The sequence below is a fragment of the Taudactylus pleione genome, unplaced genomic scaffold (assembly GCF_031769625.1).
Source record: "Taudactylus pleione unplaced genomic scaffold, aTauple2 ptg000502l, whole genome shotgun sequence".
In the NCBI taxonomy this organism is placed as follows: domain Eukaryota; kingdom Metazoa; phylum Chordata; class Amphibia; order Anura; family Myobatrachidae; genus Taudactylus; species Taudactylus pleione.
Genome location: NW_028284904.1, coordinates 682,314 through 703,209, shown reverse-complemented (window position 1 = coordinate 703,209; position 20,896 = coordinate 682,314). Strand labels below are relative to the sequence as shown.

The 20,896-nt window shown below is 46.6% G+C and overlaps 1 protein-coding gene across 1 annotated transcript in view; it reads left to right on the top strand.

Annotated features, from left to right (window-relative positions):
- ZMAT4 (zinc finger matrin-type 4) overlaps positions 1 to 20,896 on the top strand; it is a 577,993-nt gene that overhangs the window by 103,602 nt on the left and 453,495 nt on the right. The window contains exons 2-3 of the mRNA XM_088449955.1: positions 4,098 to 4,202; positions 18,727 to 18,819. Of these exons, the coding sequence (XP_088306081.1) occupies positions 4,098 to 4,202; positions 18,727 to 18,819 (198 nt within the window). The remainder of the gene's footprint in view (positions 1 to 4,097; positions 4,203 to 18,726; positions 18,820 to 20,896) is intronic.

Sequence of the window (20,896 nt, the reverse complement as noted above, 5' to 3'; positions counted from 1 at the left end):
CCTACCAGTGTTATGACCACCAGCTATGTCTTTATCCATTAATTTACTCCCTTCACCCATTGGTGTTTATGGTTCAAGGCAGAGTCTACACAGCAAAAGAGACAGTTTGGCTTCATACATTGGAAGGTGTTTTCCATACCCAGTGCTCTAGCTGACAGGCTCCATACAGTAGGTCTAATTTAATGTCAAAGCAATGCTGCTACCACTGCGCTGCCCTATCAGTGAGAGATGGGTAGCAGGCTGGCATGTGAGCTTTTCCATTGGATAGTCATGTAGATGGGGTTGCTGCCATTATAGCAGTAAAAGCTTCACACAACACTTGAGAAGTAGCAGCTAAAAGCCTTGACAGACTGCCACAGGCATTCAGGAAAGATCTCAGTGCACAGTCTAATGGAGAATGTAGAGTGAGTGATCAGACAAAGGCTAATACAATCCAGGCAGGTGAAATCTTACTGTACATAGAACGTAATCGTCTATTTGTATTTGTTTTCAGTAGATATTGCACACAGCCAGCAGTTTGTCACATTCTGTTCCTTCAGTATAAAAGAAGTGACAATCTTGCGAAAGTACAAGTTTATTCAAGGTAAGCACAGCCCAAGTGGCTGTGCCTATGACGATCGCAACCAAAGTGACACCCATACATGAACAAAGCACCTCCTCTGGCTAGCGAGTGATAGCAGTTAGCGATCGAGTCAATCGTTGTCAGTCGCTGTATGTTAATTTTCTTCTGATGGTTGCGGCCGCTTGTGTTGGGTGCAAATTACACCAAAAATTAACAAAAAAACGCATAGAATAAGCCATTCCCATGAAATGTATTTATTCTTATTACTCGATAATGCTAACGCAACTGAATCAATTAAAAGCCAATTATCAGTGTTATTAGCTTCAACAATCGATTATTAGCTGCTTGCATTGTGTGGCACAAAATAGAAACATCAACCATAACATCAGTAACATTCAATAGTATCGATTGTACTCTGGGGCTTGAGAGAGCACGTACCCAACCTCAAGCTGTACGATCAGCCAGGCCTTTATCCTGCTCGCAGAGTGACGTTTTACTACTTCCGGCCTTCTATGTCGGTCATAGCAGTAAATTTATGTACACCCCTGACACGCTCTGAAAACGGTGAGGAACGCCTGCGTTTTTAGACCACCACCCCCGTCAACACCCACAAACGGCCTTTCATGTCAATCAACTCTCGGAACCCACTTCCTGCTCGTAAGCCGTACAATCGACAGCATTTTGGATTGCAAGGTCTCGTACGCACATGCGCACAACTAACCGTACGCATGCGTGGTTTGGAAACATCGGATGCGTACGACCGAGCGGCCTCTTACGACCGACTCTGAATGAGGTCCACAGTTTGCTATCAGAATCATCGGCACACTGTGGATCCCCTTGTCAGTATTCTACTTAGGGATGGCCATCGACCATCACATTTTTCAAAACATCTATGGTTAACAGCCGATGTCAGATAGTTTTACCATCGATAGCATGGGTTATCCACCATCGATGACAGAGAGCCCCCAATGTTTTGTTTTTTTAAAACTTAATACCAGGACACGAAGCTTAGCTCCACCCCCCAATGCACCTGTGAAGCCTTGCCCCTTGGTTCTGATTGGCCAGCAGCCCAGTATCTCATAGAGCAGGAATGACCATCGCTGGTTGAAACCATCAATGATTTCCCTTTGAATGGTTTTATATGTACTGTCAATTATAACCACCGATGGTACCATAGATTGTGACCTACCGATGGCCATGTTGTATGGAATGTGGGGCAGACAGGCAGGCTCCTGTACGTACAGGCAGGGTGGGGCCCGGGTAATGAAGGAGGCCAGCCAGAAAAAAAACTATGGAAAATACTATTTGCTGCGTCCCATGCTAAACAGGGGGGCATCTGTCCCCCTCAGCAGCTGGTCTAGTCAACCCCCAGGAACCCCAGGCCAGGTGATTGGTGCCCCCACGGGATGTGTGGACAGTGACGTGATGCCACCAACCTCATACAATGAGTCTATTGTACTCAGCATGGGGTTGGTGTAAGTCCCAATACTAATTTCGGCTGCAGCTGTAACCAGAAAAGCAATGGACAAAATGGCCATGAAGACTGACGGCTTATTGCCGGATTCTCGTATTAGCGCAAGGTAGTAACCAGGCTGCCGCGGCCAAATAAGCATGTGGCGCAGTTACGTCCAACTCAAAATCAGGCCAAAGTGTTGGCTATTTTCAGTTTTTTGGATGGTTATCACAGACAGTCATCGTGCCAGGCCCCACATGTCCAATCCGGTGATGCCAAACCTAACATGCCCGATGTCACACAGAAACTCTGTGTATTTAACCCAATGTATTCCCTAACATTGGGTTAAATACACAATGGTGGGTGGTGGCATGAAGATGCCAGCAAAAGATGAGTTGGTGGCAGGGTTGGACTGGCCCACAGGAGTACAGGGGAAACCTCCGGTGGGCCCCACTGCCCAAGGGCCCATTCCCTCCTCTTGGGATCAGGTTCTAGACTGTGCACTTGAATTATACATTGTACATGCAGTATGTTATATTGTACTGCGCAGGACTATAGTGTATATTCAACAATATATTGTATGCACTAGTAGTATTTACTAAATATATTTTTAAAGGGACCCAGGTCATGCACTCTGTAATGCAGTGGCGTATCTATAATGGGTGCAGTGTGTATGGGGCCCCCACACCGCACACACTGCACCCATATTTTTTTTTAAACTTACCTGTCCGAGGTCCTGCGTTGGGTGTCACTGCTGTTCAGAACACCGGAAAAATGGCCGCCACAGCCATTTTCCGGTGTTCTGAGCATAAACAGTAGACTCCGGTCACTAGAGTGTGCCCGTTAGTCTACTGCGCATGCACAGAACGCCGGAAAATGGCCGTGGCGGCCATTTTCCGACGTTCTGCGTATGCGCAGTGGACTCCGGGCACACTCTAGTGCCTGGAGTCTACTAATTCTCCGGTGGTGTCAGTCGGCTGCCAGCCACCAGGGAGAGAGGAGGGGGCCCCGCACGAGGAGTGCACATGGGCCCCCTCCTCTCTTATATGGGCCTCATTTATCAATGAGTTTATCACTCAAAACTAGTGATAAATATCACTTTTTATGATAAATGGTGCTCCAGCCAATCAGCTCCCAACTGTCAACTGTTAGAAAAATGACAGTTGGGAGCTGATTGGCTGGAGCACCATTTATCATAAAAAGTTATATTTATCACTAGTTTTGAGTTATAAACTCGTTGATAAATGAGGCTGTTAAAATGCCCCTGCTGTAATGGTTAGCTAGGCCTCTGTGGAAGCTGGCCACACCCCTTCTGGATGCTGACCACATCCCTAAATAAGGGCCCCAACACTGCATTCCCCCGGTGGGCCCTTCATGCTCCAGTCCGACCCTGGTTGGTGGTGTTGGGTAGCAAACTGGAAGATAGTTTAGAGAATTGCAGATACCTGTAGGTACCGGTAACTTATTAAAGTGACGTTGGTGGGGGGATTCTGGTGTTCGGTTGGCGGTGGGAAGACTGTAGTAAAAGAGGAGTTATCTATTAAAAATCATTAAAACCTTTAAGTAACATGTTCTAATAATGCTATACTGCAAATGGGCATGGCTTATATCCAATCAGTAAGGCAGACTTGCAACTCCGGCAAATACAGTGGTTGGAAACAGCATTTGGGTCCCTCAGGATGACATAGAGAAAATGTTATATGGTAATCTGTTTTGGATAAGTCATTTATCAACAAGGATGAGTACTGCAGAAAATTAAAATGTATAATAAGTATTGTTTTAGCGTATGCCGTACATACTATTCTCACGCAGGCGGGCGTTACAAAGGATGGCGATCGTTGGAGAGAATTATTATGGAACTGGCAGTTTTAAAAAAAGCTGCCAAACTAACTGGCAGTGTTGGATCAATCTTCCTTCCCTGAGACTCTCTTGTCTCTCTTAATTTCTGATTTCTCATGCTTAATAATTCAAAATGCAAACTCTGTATTTAAAAAAAACCAAAACATTTATTTTTATTTTTTATGTTCGACCTTGTAGTCATATTACTAAATTGCTCCCTTGCCTTGTTCTTCATATTTTCAGATGAAGTCTGCAGAAGTTGAGGACAGAGCACTGTTTACAGAGACTTACTGCAAAATCTGCAATGCGCAGCTAATATCCGAGTCTCAGAGGGTCGCACATTACGAGGTGAGCACCTGTACTCGCTGACGTCGTGGATGATGGAATGGTTTTATAGTCAGACAGAATGTCATCAATAGTGTTAAGTACTGTGGTTTGTTTGCACTAAACATAACATCCCCTCTTCCGCATGATGCAGTTTTATCTATGTGCTGTTTTGATGTTTCAAGGATAAAAAGAAAAACCTAAATTGAAATGACCAGGTATGAACCATGAAAGTGTTATACACTGGAGGCTCCAGAGGTGGGGCTGCTCAGTCCAGAATTCAAACAAGGGTGCCACAACCAACTGCCACCCCAAACGCTGTCACCTAGGGCTCACTGGCAGTTAGTGTGGCTGCCCCACCTCTGGACCAGTGCGGTATATTGGTTGTATAATAATACTATACTATATTTATATATCTGGATATTTTTATTTTTTTTGCATGGCTCACGAAACAAAAGGCAGATGCATCTATTTTCTCAGAATATTAATATTTTATTACTTTGGGGATTGCAATGACCTTTATTTCTACACATTGCCCATCAGGGGTTCTTCACATACAAGGGAGGGAGAATCCTATTTAATGTCACAACCGAGGAGGGTAACCGCTGATCGTTTATTCACAAAGACCTTGAACTTTTGGCTCTTTCTCCCAGCCATTATTTTTTGTGAAACTGCCTTCAGAGGGAACGTATTCCTCCAAAGTGACAGTGTGAATGTATTTTTCTCACCTTTGCCTGACTTCAAACTAATCATTTTTCTGAACGTTGCCACTAAATGGTACATCTACAGTAACACCTTCTAGGAAATGTGTTATAAAGTAACACATAACACATAAGATGAGTGTCCCTAATGCAGTCTCTCTGCCCAGAGAGCAGAAGGCAAATACATTTCATCGTCAATGAACAAAGATTGGCTTTATCCATTATCTCTTCTATTGCTGTCACTATACCCGACATACTTTCTGTAATGCTTAACGAGAAAAAAAAAAACCAGTTACTTACAGCCAGTTGGGACTAATTACCACCATGTACTTATAGATTATACAGAAATTTAAATGAGCTGATTTTATGGTAAAATAAAGAAATGCACTTAAAATAAAATACCAAATGCACTTTACGTATGATTTATGAATTTTGCTTGGTAGAGAGGTTAGTTAACTTTCTGATGCTCTGATTGGCTACAAGTTGCTGGCACCTTTTGAGATCACAGTTTAATTTTGCCCTATTAAACATATTGGGGAGCATTGATCGCAACTCGCATGTTTAATGTAGGTTTTTAAATTAATATTTTCATATGCATTTATCAATGTTGAGACCAGGGTCGGACTGGCCCACAGGGTACGGGGGAAACCTCCGGTGGGCCCCACTGCCCAAGGGCCCATTCCCTCCTCTAGGCATCAGGTTCTAGACTGTGCACTTGAATTATACATTATACATGCAGTATGTTACATTATACTGCGCAGGACTATGGTGTATATTCAACAATGCATTGCTGTTATTGATCTATTATATATTGTATGCACTAGCAGTATTTACTAAATATATTTTTAAAGGGGTCCAGGTCATGCACTCTGTAATGGTTAGCTAAGCCTCTGTGGAGGCTGGCCACACCCCTTCTGGATGCTGACCACACCCCTAAATAAGGGCCCCAACGCTGCATTCCCCCGGTGGGCCCTTCATGCTCCAGTCCGACACTGGTTGAGGCATCGGACAGGGCTCCCGAGAAAGCCCTGTCCTGGCAAAAGGGCTACAAGCAAAGTGATAGCAAGCGTACAGTGCTACTATGGGCTAACAATGGTGTTAGCTGCTGGGCCCATGCTCTGGAAAGGTTCGCATTTCGGAGCTCAGTAAAATTGACAATATACTGTAGCAGCCTCCTTAGAAACCATGGGGGGCTGCTTTTGTGGTTGGAAATAGAGGAACTGCAGCTCTGCTGCGGAACCCCCTTTCATACATCCTAGGGATGCTTAATTTATGCGGGTATCCCCCAAAAAACAGCCACAAGATTAGTTTAATAAATTTGCCCCTTAGGGGGAACTGTATCAAACCGTCTATAGCGAAAAAGTGGAAAAGTTGCCAATAGCAACCAATCAGCTCCTAACAGTCACTTTGTAGACTGTGCTAGATAAATGATACAGTAGCTACAAGCTAATTGGTTGCTATGGGCAATTTCCTCACTTTTTCTCTTTAGAATGTTTGATACATCTCCCCATTTATGTGCCAGACGCAAGTTGTCTCTAGTCCAGTGATTGGTCTAATGCACCGATTGGCTACAACTTCGTCCCAGCGGCACTGCTGTATACTCAGATGTACATACATACAAATATCACTGGTATCGGAAGTGGGTATAACAGGCGTCTACACCCCTGTATATTAACTAAGTAAGTAAGTACCTCAGTGGTGTCGCTGGTTCCTTGTGGCTTGTTAAGCTGTATTCACATTATTATTGGTTGAATATCTATGTCACATGTGCTATTTAGCTATCCATGTGCTTAATGAAATGCAATTAATTAGTCATTTCTACAGTTATTTATATAGAGCCTACAAATTATGAAGTGTTTAACAGAGAACATTTAATCATTCACATCGGTCCCTGTGGCAAAGGAGCTTACAATCTATATTTCCTACACATTAACTAGGTCCGCAGCCATTTATCCTATCACTTTGTCTATGGAGTATGAGAGGAAACCAGAGAATCCTGTGGAAATCTTTGGTATAATTGGGAGGACATGCAAACTCCAAACAGATAGGACTCTGGACCCGATTCAGACCTGTTCGCTAGTTGCGGCCGCTCGCTCCCAGCGTATGGAAATTCAGCTAATTGACGTCAAGGCAAATTTTGTGTTTATAGACGCCCACCAGCTTGTCTTTAGCCGCCCACTAGCATACATCATCTCCAGGAAGTATATACAACCATCGGTACATCGGGAACCATCGGATCAGACAGCAGCGCTTGTGGTTGACTGTACCCTACCGCAAGCACTGTGAGCAGTTCTGTGTAAAAGTCACCCAGGTGACGTATACTATGACGCTGCCTGCTAATTATGCACGCCTCTGAAACGGCGTCGAAACACTCTGGCACGCCTGTGTCCGCAACTCCACTCCCCCGTTACTACTGCCCTGCCCCCGTTACCACCCACAAACGGCCTCTCCTGTCACTCATTCCACTGGGCTGTCTTGGCAGGGCGAGCGAGCACATTCCGATCGCTCGTACTAGTTTGCGCACGCGCACTGCGAACTATACTCATGCGCACATTAGTGAACATCGTCTGCAACGAGCGGCCGCTTGCTAGCGAACGGGTCTAAATCAGGTCCTCTGTTGGAAATCCAACCCAAAGCTGTGATGCAGCGATGCTAACCTGCCACTGTGCAACCGTGTTGTCATAGAGAAGTGCCAATGAATGAAAAAATATTTTAAAACCTACAGATCTCATTAATATTGCAACCTCTTCACACAGCTGATCATTAAGTCATATTATTACATCTATGAGTCAGCCCCTGGTTAGTCACCATGCAGCAAGTCATTAGACCTCAACTGTCAGCATGCCTTTACTCTATTATACATCAACAGCAGCCATTGCTGTATTGTTTACTGTAAATCATTTTTGGCTCTATTTATTAACATTATTTTTACTAAAATAAAGTGAAAAAGGGTGTTTTCACACCCTTTTCACATTATTTTAGTTTCACCTGTAGTTACTATAGGGCAATTGGAGTAGAATTAGTAAAATTCTACTCCAACCCCCAGTATCACTTATTTTTAGTAAAGCAGATCGCATTTCCCATAATTGTAATGGGAAATGTGATCCTACCATAGTTACTAAAAATAAATTGTAAAAAAATACTGGGGAAAGCCCTGTGATAATAACGCCACCTGGAGGTGGCGTTATCCAGGGTCTCCCCCAGTTACCGGGCTCCCACTCAGCTCTAACGGGGAGAGCAGAGGCGGGAGCCGGTACCAGTAATCAGCTATGTGATCTAAGCAGACCGCAAGCTGATTGCTGTAAAAAAAAAAAAAAAAAAATGAAACATTTTTTTTTTTACTTACCTGAATCCAGGGACCGGTGATCGGGCCTCCGGTGATGGCTCCTCTCCAGTCAGCTGGTCTCCCACAGTGCACTGCTGCCCGGTCATCAGGTGATCGGGCCCCAGTGCAGTATGGGAGATCACCTGATCGGGAAGCCCGGAAAAGATCACCGGAGGCTAGGAGGATGCAGGTAAGTGTAATGAAGGGAGGGGGGGTCGCGGGGGGCCGTGATCGCGGGAGCGGGGCTTAGCGCCGGTGGGGGGGCAGCAGCGACGGTGGGTCGGCGCATGCGCGGGCTCTTAGTTGCGGTATTTTTTCTGAAAATACCGCGACTAGAGTGCGGATGGGATCTGCAGGGACAGAGCTTTATCGCAAGCTCTGTCCCTGCAAGGGATTTATAGTAAATCCCTGTGATATTGCCTGAATTCGCAATGCGAATTCACTCGGTAATATCACACTACAATCCGCATTCAATATGCGGATTGTAGTAAATAGAGCCTTTAGGAGTTGAAAAAAAAAACATGTACTTTATAAATATATGATAATAATAATAATAATAATAATAATAATAATAATAATAAAATAGAAGCTGTGATTAACTATAGCAGTTAATTTCGTTGTTTTTTTTATCTCTGTTTATTAACAAGTATTTGCTAGAGGCCTAAACATTCTCAATATACATAAATGTACACTATAGTTTGCAGAGAAACATGTAATACTTTCTATGAAAACAAGGCCTCAGTACTCAGAAAAAGGCTCAGCAACTAAGAAAAACACACCGGTACTCAGAACAAGGCGGCGTTACTCTGAAAAAGGCACCGTACTCAGAAAAAATATAGTATTATTGACAAGGACATTACTCCAGTTTATTTTCATTATTGTTGGTACATCACTATTTTTTCAAATAGATCCTGTGCATAAATCGGCCCCCCGTTGATGAATGGCCCCGAACACTTAATTTTTACAATTTCAGGTGAAAATATTAATTTTCACCTGCTTTTGTAAAAATTAAGTGATGATGAATAAGCCCCCAAGACAAATAAACAAGTTGGTGCTAAGTAAGAGTTTGCGGTGGCCATTTTGGTAAAGGTAGCTGCTTGGCTTTAATACCACTTTCACATTGCAGTATCGGGTCGCACCCGGGAGTTTGTACATGGGTCCATCCCAGGTGCGACCCGGCTGATACCCCTTTCAGACTGGCGGCCCGACCCGGCTTATTGCCAGGTCAATGATGTCACCGCCATCAGGTGCCGAGCCGGGACTTGGAGATGAGATCACCAGGATGAGATGAGATCATCAGGATCCCGAGCAATATCCCGGGTTGCTGCGCATTCACGTGAAATAACCCGGGTTATTGCTGGCAGAGTGACAGGGTTATTACAGTTACTGCATACTGTTGAGAACCAGCAGAAAAAAACTCTGATTATCATGATAAAGGAAAACGTAATTACTATACATAGTTTCCTGTTTAGAAGAGTGTACTATCGGAGATATCTGCTTCCCAGAGGCCAGCCCTTTCCAGGAGCCGTCCCCATAGGTTTTAATGTGGACGGTGTGTAATAAGTTTTGAAAAGTTTCCCTTTTTGGAGTTTGCTTGTGTAAGCTAATGCCACATTTAAATGGTGTTAACCCGCTAACCTGAATGGAGCAGCCCTGCCGGAGAGGACGGTGGACTGGATTTGTTTGCAATGCCCATGGCAATGTTTTTGGAATGCGCAGCCAGATTGTAGAGCATGTGCATTCGCTGGCGCGGATCCGATCCAGGAAGTAAAGTGAACATATAGGTGGTCGCTTTACTTCTAAATTCCCTAATGGCCTAAGGACCTCATTCAGGGATATATGCAATGACATTTTTTTCTGCAGTGATTGTTTGCTATTGCCAAGCGTGTAAGCCGCACTGCGCACGCTCAGCGATTGTTTTGAGGTTACGTCCGCACAGAGGATCCATTTGCAAAGTGAGTGTCAAGTAGTCAGCATTTGGGAAGGTAACAGGGGGCGGGGGGTTCTAGGCGAACGCAGGCGCGTCTGACCTTTTAAGCGCAGTTTCATGGGCGTGCATAAATTAGCTATTGCAATCTCCTTCGCAGCATGAGAGCTCTCTGCGTGTCATGAGAGCTGCAGTGTTTGCGGCCGGTTAGACTTGTCGCACGTGTTGCATGGCTGCCCAATCTGTATCATTAGCATATTTTTGCAGCTGCGTTCCGTACGAAATCGCAGATCCGATTGCATTAGCGTCCATCTCTGAATCAGGCCCTCAGTCTGAATCTGGTAATTAAAGCCTCCTACTTACCCTAACCTTACGTTATAACCACTTAACCTTATACATTCGAAATACCTTAAATAAAGAGCACCGGATTTACTGTAAATCATGGTGCTCCTATCTTAATAATGGGACACCTATCTTAATCCCGACGCCGGAATACAGAAAGACAGCTGCCCAAACGAGGTAAGTCCGGGTCGCGCTTAGTGTTAACCGCGGGGGGGAGGGTTAGGTTTAGATAGCATAGCGGAGTTAGCAGTAGGTTTAGGGTGGGAGGGTAGGGTTAGGCACCCCTAGGGGAGAGGTTTAGGGTCAGGCACCACTGTGGGGGGGGTTAGGGTTAGGCACTAATGGGGGAGGGTTATGTTTAGGCACTAACGGGGAGGGTTAGGGTGCGGGGTGGGGAGGGTTAGGCTACAAAAAGGGAGGATTAGGGTTAGGGGGAGAAGGTGGGAGGATAAGTATACTTACCCAACCCTTGTCGGGATACCAAACATCGGGAGGCCGCTGTCGGTATTTTGACAGGAGGCATCCCGACAGCCGGCTTTTCATCCCGATTCCGGTCCAGAGCCGTCAGCATCACCGAATTAAACGAGGGCACACCCAACAACGGAATAAAACTACTAAACCTTACATGAGCCGTTCCACACCGCAACACCCAGACCACACCAGGATACACAACCACCAAACCAGATAGAGAGCGTGGGAGTGAAAACTTCGGGATGCAAAGAGGCTGAACCAGGAAAAGCAAAAACCTCAAACTCATCCCCCAAACATCACGTAACCAATAAAACTTATGTTCATAAAATGAACATGGAACTTTAATAACAAGACAAATCTATTTTAACCGCTTGTATCTCCCAGGTTACACACACAAAAATCAGCCTTGGGGTTTAATCTGCCTTATTCTTAATTAATTGTTCAGCTGTTCTTACTGATCACCAGGATGGGATCTTATCAGAGCTTTGTGTACCGGCAACTGAAGCTTCAGACATTGGGGGAGATGTACAAAGCCTTGGAGAGAGATAAAGTGGATGGAGATAAAGTACCAACCAATCAGCTCCTAACTGTCAATTTTTAAAGACAGCCTGTAACATGACAGTTAGGAGCTGATTGGCTGGTACTTTATCTCTCTTCACTTTATCACTCTCCAAGGCTCTCCTTCATTGTTCTATACTTGCCAACTCTCCAGGATCGTCTGGGAAGTCCTGAATACCGATGACTGTGATTGACACGGAATGTGGATGCATGTTACAGTCTTTTTTTCATTGCTACTTTTTTATTTATTTAGCATGCACATCTTTTTGCGACAGATGACCACCTAAAAGGCACAAATACTCCTCTTTGTGGGGACATGACTTGCAGGTAGTCAAATCCTGGTGAAAGTTGCGAGTTGATGATGACGATGGCCCCAGCCTGGCATGCACATATAGTACAGTTGCTGTGGATGCAATCTAAAAACAGAACTACAGTGGGCAGCACACTTGTTTTAAAAAAGTTTTCCCAAAGTATTTTGGGAAGTTTATTTGTTCATTAGTGTGGACTTAAAAAGCGACTTGGGCACAATTTATGTCCTCTTTCCGGCCATTTATTGTAATGTGTATGATTTGTGTACCATGTTTTTGCCCATATTTTGGGCTCACAGTGAAGTTACTTCTCCTGCATCTCATGGGGTTGGGTGCGGGATGCTGACGCTCAGGATCCCTGCGGTTACAATCCCGACGCCTCCAGGTAAGTAAACCTAAACTAACCCCTAATCCTAACCCTCCCTCCCCGCAGCCTAAACCTAACCTCCCCTTCTAGTGCCTGAACCTGACCTCCCCTCCCTGCACCCTAAACCTAACCCTCCCTCCCTGGTGCCTAAACCTAATTCTCCCTCCCCGCAGCCTAAACATAACCTTCCCTTCTAGTGCCTAAACCTGACCTGCCCCCCCCCCCTCTGCACCCTAAACCTAACCCTCCCTCCCTGGTGTCTAAACCTAATTCTCCCTCCCCGCAGCCTAAACATAACCTTCCCTTCTAGTGCCTAAACCTGACCTGCCCCCCCCCCCTCTGCACCCTAAACCTAACCCTCCCTCCCTGCTGCCTAAACCAAACCCTCCCTTCCTGGTGCCTAAAACTAACCCTCCCTCCCTGCAGACTAAATCTGACCCTCCCTCCTTCCCCGCAGCCTAAACCTAACCTCCCCTTCTAGTGCCTAAACCTAACCTCCCCCTCCCTGCATCCTAAACCTAACCCTCCCTCCCTGCATCCTAAACCTAACCTCCCCCTCCCTGCAGCCTAAACCTAACCTCCCCCTCCCTGCAGCCTAAACCTAACCTCCACTCCCTGCATCCTAAACCTAACCCTCCCTCCCTGCAGCCTAAACCTAACTCCCCTCCCTGCAGCCTAAACCTAACCTCCCCTTCTAGTGCCTAAACCTAACCTCCCCCTCCCTGCAGCCTAAACCTAACCTCCCCTCCCTGCAGCCTAAACCTAACCTCCCCTTCTAGTGCCTAAACCTAACCCTCCCTCCCTGCAGCCTAAACCTAACCCTCCCTCCCTGGTGCCTAAACCTAACCTCCCCCTCCCTGCATCCTAAACCTAACCCTCCCTCCCTGCAGCCTAAACCTAACCTCCCCCTCCCTGCATCCTAAACCTAACCCTCCCTACCTGCAGCCTAAACCTAACCTCCCCTTCTAGTGCCTAAACCTAACCTCCCCCTCCCTGCATCCTAAACCTAACCCTCCCTCCCTGCAGCCTAAACCTAAACTCCCCTTCTAGTGCCTAAACCTAACCCTCCCCCTAGTGCTTAACCATAACACTCCCCCTAACTGTTCGGAATCCATGCACTCAGGATTTTGACTGCATCCCATCTCATGTTTGTGGACACCTCTGCATAGTTAGAAAATTATTGATTTTTACCGGGCACATTTTATATTTAGGCTCGGGTGCAAATTGTGTCCAATTCTGTGTAAGGGCCACAATGTCTGGACCCCTTACATCTCAGGGCTCGGGACCCTGCCTGAGACTTCTCTATTACAACTCATCTGTCACGACCAGGGTTTCTCGGAATGGTGGTCGACGGGTATTACCTGTGAGGTCACTGTGGCGGGGGGTGTCTGGCGGTGGCGCTGGTGCTTGGCGAGGGGCATTGGCTGCGCATGGTTCTGTGCAGGCACATTGCCACTCTGGCTGGTGAAGCCTGTTGGTGCTTCCGTTCCGCTCGGCATGGGCGCCGCCATCTTGCCTCCGGCCATGTGATTCAGTTGTCCAATCCTGGTGGGTCATGTGCTCTCTCCAGCCAGTCATGGCACGGCACTTGGTATTTAGGAATGTCCAGAGCCTCCCTTCTTGCAAGTGCAACGTGTTTCTCAGCAGCAGCTGAGATAGAGTTCCTGAGCTTGTTACCTGCCTCCTTGGAAACATTACCTAGCCTGTTACCCTGCCTGCTCCAACCGCTGGACTTTCCCTGCACCCTCCATTTACCTTCCCCCTGCCTGAGTACCTGAGTCTGCTGTCACCCTGCACATTGCCTCCACTTACACTCTGCTGGACTCACTTCAGCCTGCATTCCACTTCAGCCTCACCACACGTGCATACTGGACTATTCCTGCCTGTCACTATATGGACATTCTCCCATTTGCTTCACTACAGTTCTCAAGTGCACTTCAGTGCTATACCTGGACTATTTCTTTTGCCATATCCATGTCTACTAAGTCACTCATTAAAAGTTCCACATTTTCATTTAAATCTGCTTCTGTGTCTGCTCCTGTCACCATCCCGGGTCCACAACAAAACCAGAACCTCACATCCTCACTTCATCCAGCAGTCTTTACTGTGTAGCAATGTGTTATCTGTATTGATTTTAGACTTGACATATGGTTTGTCGGAAATCTTTAATCTGGAAATAAGACTGTGGCTTGGCAGGAATTGCTCCTGGCCTCTGATGTTGCCAGAGGAACCTCTAGCACGCCACTATAGCTGATCTGATGCAATTAAATCATGGGAAACATGACATAATTACTCTAAAAATCACTAAATTGTTAATCATATACTTAGTACTTTTCATTATTTTGCACTTCTGGTATAAATGATGGGCATACCAACTGAGACTGAGCCCATTATTCCTGGAGCAGTACACAGGGCCAATATGTGTAGTTTATTTAGTGTAGTTTAATGTACAGTAGTGGGTGGTGTCATGTATCCTGTTTCCACCATGCACATTGGGCGCAAATGTTGCTGCATCTTTGTCATACATGCCTACTTTCTCAAAAATCGCGGTAGGCTCCCAATTCTTTGGGTAGCCCCCCGCAACCCCAGAAGAGTAGGCATTTCTCCTGCATGCCGCCCTCTTCCTAGTAAAGTGGGCAAATGGGGAGATTTCACCGGGAATTTTTGGGTCCGTGAGTAGGGCGCGGAGCTAAAATCACGTGAATCACATCATTTATCCTAATTACGTATACATTCCAGCCCTGGCCCCCAAACTAATCAACAGAATCTCCTCCCCAGGCTTCTCCCATATATATTGTTGGCAAGTAAGGTCGCGTCCGGCGTGCGCGAGACCCGTCCAGCGACTGCAGCTCAGTCGCTGCGGGGCTCACTACAAGACGGGGCAGCTGTCGATGGTGAGGGACAGCTCCCCCCATTTTGTAGGCGGGGGGGGGGGGGGGGGTGGCTGCACAAACGCAGGCGCTCCCTTAGGAACGCCTGGCGTTTGTGGGAGGCCCTACTGACATCACTAGTGATATCAGCAGCGGACTTCCTGCTCTAATAGACCAGGGAGTCCACACGGCCTTGCGGTAACCGAGACCCTACCACAGGGTCTCGTCGCAAAGCCGATGGTCGCAATTATCGCAACGGCCTCCTGCCCACTCGCACAAGCTGTGGGAGGTCTCCCACAGCTTTGCGAGCGGCCAGACAGGAAAAAAAAAAACGCCCACAGACCCTGCGAGCGGGTCTGAATCAGGGGCCTTTGTACGCAGCAGCTGTGCAAGAATAGGCAAAGGCCGCAGGAGGCGTCTTGTGTAATAAAACGCCCACTGTTAGCTTATCCGAGCTTATCAGCATCTGAGGACACAGCCACTGTTTTCGGAATGCCCAGAAATTTTCTGGAACGTTCCTCATCGCAACCCACAAAACGCCTGCAGCCTGTCAATCAGGCTGCGCTTAACAGGGTTCTGCAACCGGAGCTGCAGCACCATTGCAAGACATTTTATTTCCATAGGTCTGTTGAATGAGCGTGCACCTTATTATTACAGATGAGCAGTTCGGTTTTGCTGAAAACCGAACACACCCGAACTTTGGGGTTCCGAGTCGAACTGAGTCCCGGCTTGGATCACTTTGGGGTTTCTGAGTAGAATCGAGTCCCGGCTTGGATCACTTTGGGGTTCCGAGTAGAACCGGGCTATGACTCGGGTCTTCTCGACAGAGGTGTATCTAGTGTTCCAAGCGCCCCTGGCAATGTAATGGACTGGCGCCCCCCCCCCCTATGCAGTGCCCCCAATAGCAAACCCCCAGTAGTAATCCTCCCTATGCTGCATTGCCCCCAGTAGTAGCCCCCCTATACAGTGCCCCCAGTAGTAGTCCCACCAGTAGTAGACCCCAGTAGTAGTCCCCCCCTATACAGTGCCCCCAGTAGTAGTCCCCCCTATACAGTGCCCCCAGTAGTGGCCACCCACCCCCATAAATTGCCCCCAGTAGTGGCCACTCCTATACAGTGCCCCCCAGTAGCGGGCACCCCCCCATAAAGTGCCCCCAGTAGCGACCACCCCCTATTTCAGTGCCCCCCCCCCCTGTAGTGCCAGGCTTACACACACAAACACACACAAAGAACAAAAAAAAAATTCAACTTACCTGATCCCCGCTCCTGACGCGACCGCCGCTGTCCGCTCTGAGTCCTGGCCGTTCTTCTCCAGGATGGGAGAGACGTCATGACATATGACTTCTCTCCTATCACATGCTGCGGGGGGAGCCGGCACACGGTACTTATTAGTGAGCTCCAGTCGGCTCCCTCCGTGGACGACGCAGCAAAAAATTAGAGTCTGTCTCTCATTAGCTGCCTGCCATTACAAACACACGGCCGCCGACTTGTCCACCCCTTGGCTACTGGTGACACTGCCGGGCGGCGCCCCCCCTTTGGTCGGCGCCCCTGGCGAGTGCCATCTTGGCCAATGGGTAGATACGCCCCTGCTTCTCGACAAGTTCGGAACTCGGATGTAAAAGCCAGATCTTGCGTGTTTTGGATTGCATGTAAATCCCTCCCTCCCTCAGGTGCTGTGAGGTGGTTATAATTGACTGGAAATTAATGTTATTGATGTTAAAAATACTATAGGAACAAAAACAGATCCAAGTTACATGATTTCAGCTGTTTTGATCAATTTTTAAAGAAAACCAAAACACTTGACGGTGGTTTTGCCAAAACCAAAACACAACGATGATTTAGACCCAAAGCACTAGGGTACACGCATAGTAGAAAGCAAATCTTCGGAAGATACTCCTGCATTGCCCGCATAGAAAAATATGCATATATCTCCCCATAGGCAAAGCTGTATCTTTGCATTCCACCCACCCGACACGCACTCACTGAACTTTCCACACGAGGACACCCCTTTACAGCCCAGTGATGCCTCTTCAGTCTCAAGTGGCGATGTCACCGAAATGCGCACGAGTCTGCATCCGCTGTGCTTGCGTATGCCCTGTCCCACGGCGTGCTCAGTGTAAACTGGCATTCGTTGAACTTTGCGTCAGGCTCTGGATATTCGAGCAGGAGCCCTTGCACAAATAAAGAAACTGCGCGGGTCACTATTTTTTTGCAGCTTGTAAGTGAGCCTCATGTTATCACATTGAAATGTGTTTATACAAAGATAGAATAAAATAAAGGGGCCTATTCATTATCCCTTATTCATAAACCCCCTTCTCCCCCCTAGTTCAGCAAACCTCAAAACCCAAACTTTTTCAGAGTTAGCCTGCGGAAATTGTCGCCATTTTCAGACGGCGTCAGTACTCATTGGCCCGCTCCGTCCTATTTTATGGCGTTCTGGAGTGTGACAATCCCTCCGCCTACAGTGACCTTCTCTGAGTGCATGCATGACCTCCTTTTACTCACGTGCACTTACACTGCCCGGCAGTGTAAACTTTATCCCGTAGTAAATTACGGTGTAAAGCTGCATACACACACAACAATTTTTTGAACGATTATCGTTAAACTATATCGTTTAATGATAATCATTTGAAAAAAATCGTTCACTTTCTGAGTCAAACGATGAACGATAATCGTTCATGCGCGTTCACGTTTGTAGTTTGTAGTTCAGTCAGACTTGTCAACTCAACGATTTTCATTAAGGGAATATGCAAAAATCGTTTGTAGTTCAAAGAAATCGTTCATTACACTTTAAAAAATCTGACAGATAACCTGACAGAAAATCGTTTATAAAATCGTTCATAAAATCGTTGGTAACAAAATCGTTGTGTGTGTATGCAGCTTTAGTGTTAGTGATAGAGATCATAGGCCACCTGCCAATAGAACCCTGATAATGAACAAGCCCCAAAGACACTGTATTTCCACATGTACTGGTCAGTACATAACGCACAGAAGTCATCGTCCCTTTTTGTAAGCTTTTTATTTCTTTCCTCCCATACAATCACAGTATAGAGTAATTGTTACTGTACAATTATGGGAAGACAATAGGTTGCCTTCTGTACCTTGGATATGACTGTGCTTGTTGTACTGAGTTTATCCTGCCCTTTCTTCTCTTGGCACCAATACGCTTTTGTTTCTAAGTCACTTTACATCTCACCCCCTTGTTAGATATCAGTCTTCCTTTCATGCCGTATTTTATTCCGAGCACATTTGCTTATTTATTTATGTCTGCTACTTAAGCTTGCAGGCTGCTGTGAGCAAGCACTAATCAGACTTATGTAGCAAGCACTGAGGACATACCACCCGTCAAACAGCGGTCGGCAGCCTCGCAGATCACTGCTCATTATAATAATCCTACTAGTGCTGCTGGCAAGCTCTTGGCCGGAAAAAGGAAATGCTTGTAGCACCACATAGCAAGTTTCATTCCCATGTAGTATTGGGGAGGAACAACATGACACGATCAATCAGCCGCACAGCCTGGGTGGCGGGCCACCGTCAGAGGCCCAGGACTGATGTTCTACCTTAGCCCTGATAAGTTGAATTTCTGGGTGTTCCCAGCACGGCTTCAGAAGTACCTGTTATAGTTTTGTTTTTTGTTTCATGGTTATATGCATCTTAAAACTCATATTTTTTTCTTACAGAGCAAGAAACACGCTAACAAGGTTCGGCTTTATTATATGTTACACCCGGAGGATGGGGGACCTCCGTCCAAAAAGCTACGCCCAGATGACCCAGTAAGTGGTTAAAGATCACTAAACACACCACATTAGGGTATTGCTTAGGGCACATCTGTATTTATGTCACATAATAAGAGACATTGGGTCTGATGCAGGTTTGTGCGCACACCCAATTGTTTACGATGGTTCTGGGTCTTCGCAGGAGCAGGACCAGTTTGGCGCATTTGCAGAGCGGATCTTGCAGATCTCTCGCACTTCCCCCCCTTATCCGCTGCTGCGTTTGGGGGACGGCAACCAGGACCGTTCTACAAAACGGGAGCGTGTTGCCCCCCATTTTGTAGGCATGCAGAGCCCAGGTTGTGCGTTGGCAGATTCAGACTTCCTGGACCCGGCAGAGGGGTTCCTTCGGCCAGGATGAGTGAGCTTCGGCTTACGCAGACTGGCCGTGGGGCGATCCAAAACAGCATCTAAGGACGGTGCACTCGGATTGCAGATGCACGCAGGCGGTATTTATTAACTACAGATGCCTCCTGCTGTATTTGCATTTTACTTGTACGATATTGCACAGCCACTTCCCTGTGGTTCAAGTGTTTTGGTTCAGATTCGGTTTTGGATTCCTTAAAAAAAATCAATAAAACTAGCTCAAATCATGTCATTTACACCTGTTTACATGCAATAAAAAAATCGATAAAACTAGCCCAAATCATGTAATTTACACCTGTTTTACGTGCAATCAAATGTCCGAGTTCGTTTTTTAAATCCGAGTTCCGAACTGACAGCAGACCCGAGCCGGGACTCTGGGCCTGATTCAGAGCCGCTCGTAAGCGGCCGCTCGTTCGCTCCGAGCGATGTTCGCACATCTGCGCATGCGTATGGGTTGTAATGTGCATGCGCCAACCAGTCAGTGCGGTCGGAAATCGTGTGCTCGCAAAATAGCGAATGCCTGCTAATTTGAGTGACAGAATGAGGCGTTTGTGGGTGGTAACAGGGGAAGGTGCTTGAAAACGGGGAGTGGAGATCCGAACGCAGGCGTGCCAAACGGTCAAAACGGGCGTTTTAAGGGTGTGCATAATTAACAAAGCAGCGTCATCGACCACGTCACTTGGTTGTCTTTTAGCCTGAACTGCTCGCATGATTGCGGTAGGAAAATGCTACCACAAGAATAGCGAGCAGTTCATACGCCTTTCGATGTACTCGATTAATCTAATAAATAGCGGAGATGACATATGATGCGAGCGGCCAAGGGGCGTCTTTACAAAATCGCGAGCACATGTTTCGTTCGCTCGCTCAGACATAGAGGCGTCAACAGACCGCAAAGAGCGAGCGCTCTATTTAAATAGCCAGCCCCTTTTTCTGAACGAGCGTCCGCAAATAGCGTCCGGCTCTGAATCAGGCCCTCTGTTCCACTCGGAACCCCAAAGTGATTTCGAACTGGGACTCAATTCGACTTGGAACCCCTTAGTTCGGGTGCGTTTGTATTGCAGGAAAACCGAACCGCACATCTCTAATATATTATACAGTACACATAGGGGTAAATTTACTAAAGTGAGAGTTTTTAGAAGTGAGTTTTAAAAGTGATGTTGCCCATAGCAACCAATCAGATTCTACTTAACATTTAACATGCACCTTCTAGAAGATAATAGCTAGAATCTGATTGGTTGCTATGGGCAACATCACTTTTAAAACTCACTTCTAAAAACTCTCACTTCAGTAAATTTACCCCATAGACTTTTCAAAGGTTACGGTGGCAGGAGCCAGTGATGGTTAGTGATGGTTAGTGATGTGCTAACTACAGTACCGTGCCTGTTCCTCTCTCAGAGACTGTCGGTAAGAGGGATGTGTGTGTAGATAACAGGTAAATAGCTAAAAACAATAAGCGTTTCTGGGAATAAATCCAATTTGCCCTCGTAATCAATGCCTAATTACAGAGCTGTAGTGTATGGATTCACAGTGATTGCAAAACAGGACCTTACCTTTAGATGCAACATTGAGTACACAGCGTACAGACATTTTACAGTTGTGGTGGACTTTGTGGGTCATTTAGACCCGTTCGCGAGCAAAGGACGCTCGCAAACGGGTCGATGTTGCCCCACTGCGAATGCGCACGATGGAGGGAGCTCCGTCGTGCGCATGC